Genomic DNA, 13031 nt, shown 5'->3' on the forward strand with positions numbered 1-13031 from the left:
GCTATTTAGGGTACATAATGTTCTCCACGGGCTAGTTTCATACTGTCTTTGAGGTACTTTTGAGGTATTTTCTCATGAATCACATGTCTGACTTGAGAATAAAATTCATTGTGTTTATTGGCTGTATTACAATGGAAAAACTTTGTGGGTTGATATGTGTTGTGATGCATTTTCAATATGATGAGTCCTGCATGGGCAAGTCTGCATTTGTGAAATAGTTTTTTCCCGTGTGATCATTTGATCAGGAAATAAACACATTTTGTGATCACTTGTAGAAAAAAACTGAAAAGGATCATCCTTATTCTTTCACTCGCAGCTAGTCAGTGGTGTGTGTCAGTGCTAAAGTAAATCATACTGTCCAGTAAGTACACCAGTACTATGCATTATTTGGTTTCTGTTGCATAATGCTCCTGAATGAAATTTTTTCAGTGAGCGATAAACGAGACTGTTTGGACCTTTGTTAACGGATAAGGGGTCAAACCCCAGGTCCAGCTTTACTGACAGAATAAATTGAGGTGTCTTTGTAGTTGAGGATACAGGCGGTGTTAAAATGTTGAGAGAGCTGCAGACTGACCCCTCTTTCTGCCCTCTGTCCACCCATCACCCCGCAGGAGATTTACTGCATGCAATGAGCAGAGCAGTGTGCTACACACGTCTCACTATTCACTTTGTTTATGTGTTTGCCTAACTCCTCATGCACACAGTCTGTGTAGTTTGGCTGCAGATGTTTGTGTATCCGCTTTCATGCCAGTCTGTGCCAACTGAGCTCTGAACTTGCAACTGTGCCAGCTGAAAGTCTGAGCAAAACGGGATCCAAAGTTCTTAGGCGGCCTATAAAAACCCTCTAATGCAGACGGAAGAGAAGGCAGACCCATGAAACTATAAAATAACTACTCTTTTACTGAGCTCCCTGTCTGTCATAGCCTCTTATCTAGTGCCCTTCTCTCTCTGGGCTGTGATCTTACTCTGCACTGATGCAGACCAAATGGAGGATTGGAAGATGAAAGGAGTGACTGATGAGGAGGAAGGGAGAAGAAAAAAGATGGGGAGAGAAAACCAATGAGGGAGACCGTCTGGAAGAGATGTTTTGTCCCATTCATGATTGGAAACTGACACAAGTTGAGCTGTGAATCGGACAAAAACAATCTGTTAAACAAATGTATGGTACCAGGTGTCGCATAAAAACATAGGACAGGGTTGTGTTAGCTCAGGCAAATACAATGTGACCACAATGGCCTTGGATACTCCCCTTTTTCTCCAGTCCATTTTCGCTGTCACTCTCTTTGTATATATGAGAAAGCAGGAAATAACAAAAAATAATCTAACAATAAAAGGAGCAACAAATCCACTGTTGAGTGAGCTCACAGTTTTTGAAGGACTCTCCCAATCAGATCGCTTTAAACCCATGTGGTCTCAGTCTGAAAAATCCAGAACATTTCTACAGACAGCCATAAACCTTTACCAGAGTTACTAATCCTGTCATCTCCTGCGTCATTTACTGATGATGGATCCAAATGCCGCCCATCGGGGGGCTTTAGATGTGACTGTCAAGAGTATGAACCCGTTCCCCCCACCTCAATCCCTCCCCAACTGAACCTCTGCCATCTCTTCCTGTCAGCACATGTTACGGTGCATCTGGAGGATCCTCCCAAGTGGCATTGTTCATAGTCATTGTGGGAACTGGGTCACAGAACAGAGTCCAGCTCGGCACTGGTCCCCTTGGTCGTGCTGCCAGGACCTGTAAACACAGGACCAGTCCAGGGGCGTAGGATGGAGAGGTTAAGAAAAAGAGAGCCAAAAGTGAGACATTGAAGTGAGGTAGTAACGAAGGGGAAATGGTTAAATTATTATTTTGACCTCTGAACTCGTGTTATACTGCATGTGTTGATGTTCTTACAGTTGGGTGTGTTTGTGCGAGAGACATCACCTCCTTTGATGTCAGCTGTCAGTTCACTTTGGTAAACATCTGGCGCTCTAGGACAGTATCTCTTGTATTTGTCATTCCTACACACAAAGCAGATGCTTGAACAATGTGTAGAGTTAACCTCACAGAATCAGGGTGTGATATGTGCTGGAATCAAACTGCTGGCTTTTGGCCTGAGTTACTCAGTTGTCCTCTTCTTCTCTCGGCTCAAGAATGTTGTTTCTAGTATGTAAGAGGTTGTTCAGATTCCTGTGATTCACAGCGCTAGTGGAGCGTAAAAATGAGATGAAAAGATAGAAACAAGATGTTTTATGACCAATGTTTAGTGTAAGTGGGATGTATGTAAGCAGTCAAGGATTTACTAGTGACTAGTGGTGGATCCTGTTTCAAAGGAGTAGTGGTCTGCTTTGTGTCCTTGTGGCATCATGGCCTACAGATCAAGGGTCGCAGATCGGGGAATCCATAGTTTTGAAAGTCTGTGTGGGTGCGTGTGTTTGTAACTCAGCATTTCAGAGCAGTGCAGAGGAGGGTACCCCCAGTGGTGTATTCTTTTGTCTTTGTGGGCAGAGCTCAGGGTCGCTGGCTGTATGAGTCAGAGGGACCAGATGTTTCAGACCAGATGCATTTCAGCATGTCTCACCACCAGCACAGGCCTGGTGCAGCCCTGCCTCACTAGTTCCAGGCATACAGTGCTCCATCATCAGTTTTAACTCCAGCAGGATCCTGACAGGGACATGGACTCTTGGCTGATTATAACCAGGCTAAGGTAGTACATTGTCATGTAAACATCATAATCAAGGTATTTAACACACAAGAAAGTCATTAACAGAAAAAGCATGGAGTAACTTCATTAACAAATTACTCTTGGCATGTATTGAGCACAGTCTGTCAGATGTTATTTTGTCTGCATACACACTACAAACAAAGTGAACTGGATGCAAAGCAGTGTCCTTTGGCAGAAAAGCAGCATGACTAGCATTGAGGGAGCTATAAAACTTTTTCTTGGGAATGATAGCAAAGCAACTTACATAACTTACATTGCAATTAAAAGGTGTTTAGTAAATTCACCAATGCATAACGTTAAAAATGACAAATATTTTTATTATAATATAAATATATTTATTTTTATTTTAATATATTTATGCCACAGAAAGACAGATGGTTGAGAGAAATGTTGCATGATAGAGAGTTTACCGAAAACTTTGTTTTGTTTCTTCCTTTTCTAATGCTGGAAATTGTACAGGCACAGTGAAAGTGACTGCATCTGATAGATGTGATGACTGTGTGAGTCAAAGGTGCAGAGGGTATGTGAGTTGGGGATGCAGTGAGTCCTCTGTAAGAGAAGTTATTTTGGTAGTTGGCATGTACTGCTTAAAAGGTTGGTTGGACATGTTTAGCCTTAAACGGTAGTTTGCATTTTTATTTGTTTTTGGATATTTAAATGCAAGTGTCAGTTAATGAAAACAGAATAGGACTTTGTCCACACTGTTATGTTTTCATGTAAAATGGCATTCAGAAAACCGTTTTAGCTCCATATCAGAAATAATCTCAGTCCATACTAACACACCTATACATATATCCCATGACCATTCCCATACACTGGACATGTCCATACCGGTGTAAACAGGAAGCAGATTGTCTACTCTGCAGTTAGGTAGTTGCAGAAAATACTACAAATGAGGAACAGCAAAAAACTATTTCGTTATCCATTTTGCATTCACCACTGGTAGTCATGACTGATGAGACCCAGTTAGGAGGCAAGGTGGGTGTCTGCATCTTTGTTTCCAAAGGTCTCAGTTTCTGCCCATCCAGACTACAACACCACCTCAGAGTTTTCAAATTAAAATGAGCAGCATTTCATTTTTAGGGGCTCTCAAACTCTGGAGCAGTGTGGACGCCAGGTGTAAATGTAGAAAAAGTGATGCGTTTTAAGACTAAGATGTATTAGTGTGGATGTAGTCTAAGATGTATCACTTCAGCTGTGTTGGGGAAATGAAATTTCATGTAAGATTCATCTTGGCCTCCATCGATGTGCATTTGTAGATTCTGATTCAATACTAGATTACATGACTTGTTAAGATGGGTATTTTGTCCAGTGTGATATTTTGTCAGTTGAGTTTTACAACTTGTGTATATCATCTCCGCTGGCTCCATTGAATTAAACAGGATAATTGGAAACACGATAAAGTCATCATCTTAAATCATGAAATTTACAGACATTGTAAAAATGCCATTGTCAATTAGGCAGGCCAAGTTTGTACTTGCACTAGAGAACAGAGAAAACCTTCAGTGGACTTTTCTTCCTTTTCGTTTTTTAAAGCGGCCAGACTTTTAATTACAGCTGTTATTTTTGTCATCAGCCCCCTTTTGATTTGCTGGTTCTGGATCAGAATTCAAGTCAAGCTGGTTTTGCCATAAACCTCTCTGAGCCCTGTCTGAATCTGACTCCCAATCTGCTGGTGGGAGTTGCTGAGCAAAGGATGCAAGGGAGGGTTTGATTGGATCCAGGTGTTGAGCTCTGGTGTAGAAAAAGTGTTCATGGTGTGGGTGGAGATGGGAAACAGTGGACCAGGTTACAAGGTCAGGGGGCTTGCAAGACATGAAAATTATAATGATTTTGCATTTAAAAGTTGACTGTGTAGACAGGAGATGGACAAATCAATAATGTATGGTAATGTCACAGTTTTAACATACAGCTGCAAATAAGTGAGAGAATTAACACATCATGGAGGAACAATCCATGATACTCTTTGGCTTCTATTTCAACTTCTGGCATTTTTGACTTGTATCACAACTTCTCTCTTGTTTATTCAATCATATTGTTAGCTGAGGCCCAGCTGAAATCAGAATAGTCCTCAGACTCAAAGGTAAAATAAAAGGCATATGTAACTAAGAGAGTTAATGACTGCAGTGAGACATATTTAGGCCAGTGTGTTCACTTTCCCAGTCTACTCTAAACAAGCACTCAGACCACTGCTGTGTCCATGGGCATCTTTACAGCCAAGTTACAGCCAGTCCTTAGTCACCCGCCTTCCTCCGCTCCCCTCCCACCCCACCTACTCACCCGGAGCCAGTGTTTCTGCTTGGACATCTGTCCAGGGTTGGCAGTTGCAGATGTTGTTGACGGCTGTGAAGCTGAGAGGAAGTTCCAGCTACTCCAAAGTCCAAATGTTTCTTTTTTCATTTCCCTGTTTTGTTTTTTTTTTTTTTTTTTCAGATCCGAAAGAAGAGGAGGTATTCCTCTGGGAATGATAGGAACCAGATTTGTGTCGCTCTCTTTTTTTTTTTTGAAAGAGTACAGCAAAACCCTGTTTTATGTGTATGTGTCTTGTGTTACGGGAGATTCCAACGTACTTTGATCACAGTGAGGGTGAAGCAAAATCTTTAAAAGCATACTCAGACACAAACACACACATGCAAACTAAGCGGGTGACTCATAGCATCATCCGATTCACAGCTGAGTTTAACCGAGACCTCCTGAGAGCCTGGGAATTGATGCCAGCCTGCAACAAGTATGTGCAGTGTTGAAGCAAATTTTTTTTTCAAATTGATGCATTACTCTGAGACTGTTAGAAAAGGAAAGAGATGGGAATTCAGAGGCATTGTTGTATTTCTGACCAACCCACATTTTCTTAAATCCTTCTTTATTCAAATTTAACTTGTTTCATATGATGTAAAAGGAGAAAAGTGTGTTTTAAAATCCTCAGACAAGCAGAGATGAGGGCTGGGTTCAAAAGTCTTGTTTATCCAGTTGGTTATTGTCTTTCAGTCTAGAAATCATGAATGTTTTTTGCATTAAGGCGCTGCTGTTGTTCATTTTTGTGTCTTTCCTCTGCCATTGCTGTATTTCTTTAGTGTCCTGGATCCATTACTGAAAGCATTACAGCATCAGCAAAAGATTTATTTTTTTCTTTCCCTTTTTTCTCAAGGCCATGGCAGCTTGCAAAGCCTGCAGAGTATTTAAGATGTTCTTGATTGTTCAGTGCTCCTCTCTCCATTAATGTGCCGCAGTATCATAGCCCTTTAATCCTGCTTGTCTGCTCTGTTGTTTGGCCCACCAGCACAGGAGTGGCCAGCCAGCCAGCCAGTCAGCCAGCCAGCCAGCCAGCCAGCCAGCCAGCCAGCCAGACAGCTAGCTAGCCAGCTCTGATTATTTAAGGGTCCCAATCCCTAAAACCTTAAGGTCAACAGTAACTAATGTACTTAAGATCTGCTGATGGCCCTGTGTTTCTGTCAAATTGAGCTTACCACGTCAAATCTAATATATTGGGCTGCAACTTAAGTGAGTCAGCCCAGCTCTTAGTTGCAAACTGATGCAGTTAGGTAATCAAGACACTGTAAACTTTTTCCAGTGTTGGGGGACTTGTCTGCTCCAAGAAAGCCCCCTTAAATATTTGTCACCTTGCTGTATAACGTATTATTTTTTACTTAATTTCTACAATTCTAACAATCTTGATTTGTTTGTCATTAAACATAATCTATAAGCAGATTATTTTTGCATCATTGCCAACCAGCTTAATGATGATTATGTCCTGTTAGCTGAATGGGAGGTAATTATCATCAGTACTCACAGAATTGCTTAATTGTTCTCAATAGTGTTGTACACGCACTTCCAACCTTGAGGTAATCATAGACAACAAATCCATATTTTATGCTAGTTGGGAGTACACTCTGAGTACACTTTCTGGGCAGCTTCTGTGAAGTGTATGTACATCTCTTGAGGCACAGACTTAGTTTTTGATTGTTTTCGACTGCCTCATACTTTAAAGCCAAGCGTGACAGTATTTCACCCAAATAGTGGAGACGAGTTGTTCTGACAAAGCAAGTCGTGGGACAGGATGTGGGCCTGAGAAGTTCCTGTGTAATCGCTGCAGAGATCTCACACACCGTTCCAACTCTGTAAATGCTTTTGTGAGCCTCTGTGTCTGCTCCTCACAGCTGAGAATGCAAACTGCTCTCAAATGGAGGTTGAGGATCTAATTGAAGGAGACAAGTGTTTACAATCTCAAGTGTCAAGCATAGCATCCCTTGAATCCTTGTAATTGTACATTTAGATACACTAGTTGGAAAGTACGGACTCCTCATCATGCTCGACTTTATACACACACACACAAACACACACACACACACACACACACACACACACACACACACACACACATATGACTGCCGAAAGACAAATACTTGACAGAATCCATGTTTGATTCTTAATAAGATAACAGAGTGTTGAAATATGGAGATATGAATGCATTTCTATGGATGTCTGCCATGAAGAAACACAAGAACAGCTGGTTGCATGTTTGGTTTCTCACTGTTCTCAATAGGATGACTGACTGAGCACTGTTGGCATGGATATGTACTCTCTGGAATAATGCGTACTTTAACTATGTGCTATATATGTGCCTAAAGGAATACTTTGACATTTTGGGAAGTGTGATCATTCTCTGGTGCCAGGAGATGGCCATCTTAGCTTAGCATAAAGACTGGAAGTCTGCCTCTGTCCAAAAGTAATATGCTAATTAGTGATCTTATAATAGTAATAGTAGTAGTAATAGTAGGTGGATTGTTTTTTTTTTTTTTTACCTTTGGACAGAGCCAAGCTAGCGCACAGACATGATATTGATCTTCTGTTCTGATGCTAGAAGAAAGCAAATACACATATTTCCCAGAATGTCGCATGATTCTTTTAACTGTCTGCTCACTGTTTACACCAACACTCCAGTCTAATTCTCTAATTGATCAGGAATGTTTGATGGGTCATCAAACACTCTGATTCATTTGACCCAGTTGTAATGATCCTCTGCTATATTAAGAGTCTAATTCATACTCCCTCGAACCATGTCTGTGATTTAAGTGTCCCGGTTGTCTGATCATGTGAGTCAGTCAGACTTCTTACACTAATAGCTTCCATCAGGCCATCAGGCCCTGGCGCATTATGGTGATGAGGCTGCAGATTTTGTGGTGAAACTGGCAAAGTCTGTTAGATGACGAGGCAAACCAACGGGTACCAGGGGGGTTAACTGAACCTTTTGGTCCCATCACTAACTCAGAACTTCAAAGTGAAGGTCGGTCTCCCGGTTTGGGAGGCGGTGTGGGACTTTGGGATTGGAAGGGTTAGGGGGCAACAAACATCATCTGTAATTGAGGTTTGTGAGGTTAGGGTTTTTCTGCAGGCTTGCATATTCTCCCTTAAATTTTAATGTCTGTTCAGCATGTCCCAGCCGGTCCCAGCACCAAGTGCAGCTAGAAGAAGATTGAGCTGGAGACAGAGACATCACATAACATTGCAGAGAAAGCACACAAAGACAACATACAAATGAAGTCTGCCAGGAAGGAGACACTGAAAAGGCCTGTCTTCAGTCCAAGGCCATGAAACTAGGAAAATTTTTTAAATGAGACCATGCTGTTAGTTCATGTAGGAACCCCCCCCCGAGAAACTTATTGTTGGAAATCTCTGGGCCACACTGGAGGGTAGTAGTGGGGTGTTTGACCTGTTGTCCGAGTTAAATGAACATGCACAAGCACAAAACTGAGCAAATGTTTGCCTCCATCCGTCTTTCTCTGTGTTTGTGTTGACAGGATGATTGTACGTTAATTTGTATGTGTGTCACATGGGAGTTATGGTATCTAAATTAACAGCAGTGCTCTGCTAATCCCGGAGTGTGTGTCTGTGTGTGTGTGTGTGTGTGTGTTTGTGTGTTTGTGACTTCGCAGAAGTACATATTCTGTGTGAGTTTGAGGTTGCAGTCTATATATAGGATTAACCTTGTCAAACTATAGGAATACCCAACAACACTCCAGCTGCACTGCACTGCTCTGTAATTAGTGCATGGAGACCACAGAGTTCTAATGTGGCCTGGCTGACTTTCAACACTGTGGGAGATTAGGATCCCCCTGTGATGTCTCCCTAACCATTCTCTGCCAATTCCTTTTATTTCTCTGTCTAGATAACGAAATGAACCCAAATAAAAACAAATACTAACTAGCACATCATGTTTTGGAGTCCAGGAAATCAAAACTTGTAAAAATATAATTGAATTGAATGGACCATAAAGTTCCTCTCAGACTCGATGTATAAACAGAGGGTGGGATGCGAAGGAGTGAGAACAGCGTGGCTGAAATGTTTATTTACATCACTCGGATACCACTGCATGACTCTTTCCTTGCCACAAAGTTACTTTGTGTGTTTGTGTGACACCGTGCTTGTACACATTGATGGCTGTGATCAATAAAAGAACATAAACACATCAGATAGCACACAAATGAGGCTTTTTGCTGTTTGTTTTTATTTGGTTCCTGTTTCTAGTCCTGTGTACTGTAGATCATTGCAGAGCCAGCCAGATTGTTGCTTTTAAACTCAGCTGGAAGGAGTTGATGATGATGTGGCGTTTGGTTCAGATCTATTTCACTTTTATTTAAGAACAAGAGCAGAGTGATTGACTGATGATAATATTGAAAATGGTCAGAAAATGACAGTGATGGTTAACCCTTTTCCTCCGTCCTCTTCCTCCTTGTCTGTCCTAGGTGCTGCGTGGGGCTCAGCTGATAGCGGTGGCGTCAGCTGATGGAGGCGCCACAGCAGTAGAGGGCTCCCCTCTCCCCCCTGACATCCAAGTGCAGTATGTCCAACTAGCCCCCGTCGCCGATCACACAGCTGCCGTACAGGTAAAACACACACGAAGTCTTACAGGATTTCTTACACGTGTACACAGACACAGATTGATTGTAACTGGCTAGCAATCCAAGTGCTGGAGCTGCTATCATTAGGTTAAGGTGAAACAGACCCCAGTCTTAATCTAAATCAGTCCCTCTTCACAATGCATAATAAATAACTGTGTTCTCAACCTCTTTCCCTCAATCTGATGTACATTGACTAGTAATGAGTCCTTTGGTGAGGCCATTAATCCATGCAGTACTCAGTGCTCAGCCAAAAGATGCAAGTCCCATGGTGTATTTTGGTACTCTGAGGGCTCAGTCAGTGCTCTTGTTCATCAAATACACAAGTCTTCTGGATAATTTCATGTTACTATAGGTTTATGTTGCAACCCATCAGTTATAAATATTTCAGCTTTGCAAATAGCTTTTTTGTTAGTCGGGTATGTCAAGTGGAGCAAACTTATGAGCCTCATCAGCTGTTTATGGTGAAAATGCCTGTCAGAGCCACAAAATTACATTTGCAGCTAATTCAAAACACTGTCCCTCCTGACAAACAACACAACATTAAACCACCTCAAGTCATACAAATTTGATACAGAATCCAAAAGGGATTTCATTAAACTTACTGAAACTATCCAACAAGGCTCTGCCTCTCTGCCAGTAGTGGCACAGGAAACTAAATTCTAAGCTCAGTGATGAAATGTTTCTTGCTGCAATGCTCCTTGGAGCTTGTACTTATCGCCTAAAGTGAAGTACTCAGCCTCGAACCTTTTTCATTTATTTAATGAACTGCATTTTGCACCAACAACAGTTGGTATTTGTTTGTACCGATGATGTCACACAAGTGAAAAATCCATTCTTTCTAAAGATGAATAATACATACTCTTTTAAAGGAATGGCCAATAGTTAATTGTCTTTATATTGAATAATTAAGTATACACCTTAAAAATTAATACAGAACTCATCTTCTCTGTCCTTACTTCAGTAGTAAGAATCCATACATGCCTTTTTCTTTGTCATATTTCTTCTCTTCTTTCAAGAAATGAGCTGCTGACTAGGAGCCAAAATGTCTGGGGCTGACACCTGCCTTCTTTTGTACTATAATGTATTTGATTAGCATCTTAAGGAGGCAGAATATATCCTGAAATATTTCATTCATAATTACTGAAATGTTGAAATAGAAATATAAGTATAATTTCAACATTTTAGCCAAACTCCTTGCAGGTACAATGAGTCTGCCTTTCCACTGTTGTCATTTTGCTTAAAGAAAAAGCACTTAGCTTTCAGTCATTATGACTGAAAGCCCTCCATCCACTCCACATAATAAAGTGGAGTGGATGGAGGGTTATAAGGAAAGAGTAGTAGTTAATTGATACGCCTACAATCCCTTGATGATTGAGCTTGTTGAGCAACAGCCACATGTGGAATCAGGATGGTGTACAGGCACATGGCACAGCTGCCTTTCAAGTGGTCAGTTTAACTCTGAGAGGAATATAAAAGAACCACACTTTTCCATTGTTCTCTCTGTTTTTGTTTTCCCCGAATATGTTGAATATCGTATTCCCTCCTTAACTGCTTCTTTCCCTGACGTCATATGCTAAAGATGGGTACCCTGTAGTCCTGATATGAGTCAAGTCTTTGTTGTATTGTTATAATTTAAACAGAGAGAACATATATGATATATGGCTGTAAAATACTAGTCCTGTCCTGATATGATCTTCTTGCAGACTTTGTAATATGATTGATCATATTCGCCTCCCTGCATGACATGTGGAGAGCAAATGATCTGACCAGCTACACATCAGGTTTTGGGATTTCCTTGTTCAGACTTTTCTTCTCACTATGACCCTGTCTTGTTGTCCATTTGTTGTCTGTAGTTGTCTAGGTAATTGGTTCCTTGCCCCTGTGAGCGTGGAGGCAGTTTAAGCACTGTATGTTGATTAAAATTTTTGGGTGTAGATAATACGCAAACTGATAGACCCTGAAGCACTATTTATTTGTGTATTCATGAGCTTGCACAAGTATTGCCACCTCATGTACTGTATTCCAAGATCTGTGCTCCATGTTGCTTGGCGCAGCAAGCAATCAAACTGTTTGTTTACTCAACTGATTGGTTTGAATGGATTTTTATGTCTAAAAAGAGCTCATTTTTTTCCTATTGTTTGATTGTACGCAGATCTTGACAAAAATCAACAAAGTTGACATAGGTCTGATCAGTCATCAGCTTTCTGTTCAGTGGACCTTGGGTTCAGGAAGGGCGCTTTGATGTAGTCAGAGACAGAATGAAACCGTCTGTTAACAATGTGCGTCCATTGATCAAACAATATTTAAACTCGTCAAAAGCAGGGTTGTATTAGACTTCATTCTCCAAATAATGTAAGGTGTTAATGTGCCAAGAAAATAGGCTGGTGCTAAGATACATTCACTATGTTCAAGTGGAAGTTTTTCTTGTAATTTTCCATTTTTTAATTTTTATGCCTTAAAGGACTAGGAAGGATCCGAACAGTAACTGATCACATGACATATGTAATGATATGTAATACAAGCAATTAAAAGACAAGGAAGGATTGGAAAGCAAAAGTACAACAGAAAATAAAAATTGAAACTATATTGTGGTCACTTTATTGTAAGACACTTTGCAAAGAATCATTCAGTCAAGTGGCCGATGTGGGAACATGGATGCTTGGCTTGGCTTGCCTGGTACGGGGTGAGTTATTGTCACAGTTGGGATTTGATGTCTCACAGTGTAAACATAGCTGAGTTTCAGTTCAAAGTTCAGAGCAAGGTTAGCGCTGCTCTTTTCCCCCCTTTCTCGAAAGTGTTGAATCGAGAGAATTGCTCTCATCTGTTTCCAGACATATGGAAGCTTTTATAGAAGTTCTTGAAAAATTACTTAGGCTTTTGTATTTATTTATCTCTGCATTTTTCCTCTCTCTTTATATAATAGTTTCCATTACACAAACTAGATGAAGTAGGGGGAAAGACACAGTGATATTTCCATGGGGCATTTTTGGTAAAGTTGGTGAAAATATGTGGTTGAATTTTGACTCAATGTGGTTCATTTCCAGCTCAGGTCTAAAGCCCCTATTACAGAGCACAAACAGCCTGGTTTTGGCACGCTTCTTCCAAAAATGCCAGAACAGTTTCTGATTCATAAAATTCAAAAAAATGTCTCCATTATCCATCAATATTTTCAAATGACAAGCAGGGCTATGATAGGACAGTTTAACATGTCCAATGTTTCAAACGCTCATAAAAAAACTAGAGACCATCTTGCGATGGGATCACTCCAGCCACAATGCCCATCAGCTTATTGACCTTCCAGCCCATGAGTACACAGTAGTCATTACTAAATTATTACTACTGACATGACTACTCATGTGTCGGTCCACAGCCATCTTGACACTTTGCCTTCAACTTGTTTTGTGACTGTGTGTTTCACAGTTGCAGC

The 13031-nt window shown here is 40.9% G+C and overlaps 1 protein-coding gene across 2 annotated transcripts in view; it reads left to right on the forward strand.

Moving 5' to 3' along the window:
* Window positions 1-13031, forward strand: part of banp (BTG3 associated nuclear protein) — a 37022-nt gene that overhangs the window by 21592 nt on the left and 2399 nt on the right. For both annotated transcript variants that reach the window (XM_023406722.2, XM_023406721.2), the window contains one exon: window positions 9449-9589. In XM_023406722.2, the coding sequence (XP_023262490.1) occupies window positions 9449-9589 (141 nt within the window). The remainder of the gene's footprint in view (window positions 1-9448; window positions 9590-13031) is intronic.

The sequence above is a fragment of the Seriola lalandi genome, unplaced genomic scaffold (assembly GCF_002814215.2).
Source record: "Seriola lalandi dorsalis isolate HSWRI2012SDOR001 ecotype SW California unplaced genomic scaffold, Sedor1 jcf7180002054314, whole genome shotgun sequence".
Taxonomy (NCBI): Eukaryota; Metazoa; Chordata; class Actinopteri; order Carangiformes; family Carangidae; genus Seriola; species Seriola lalandi.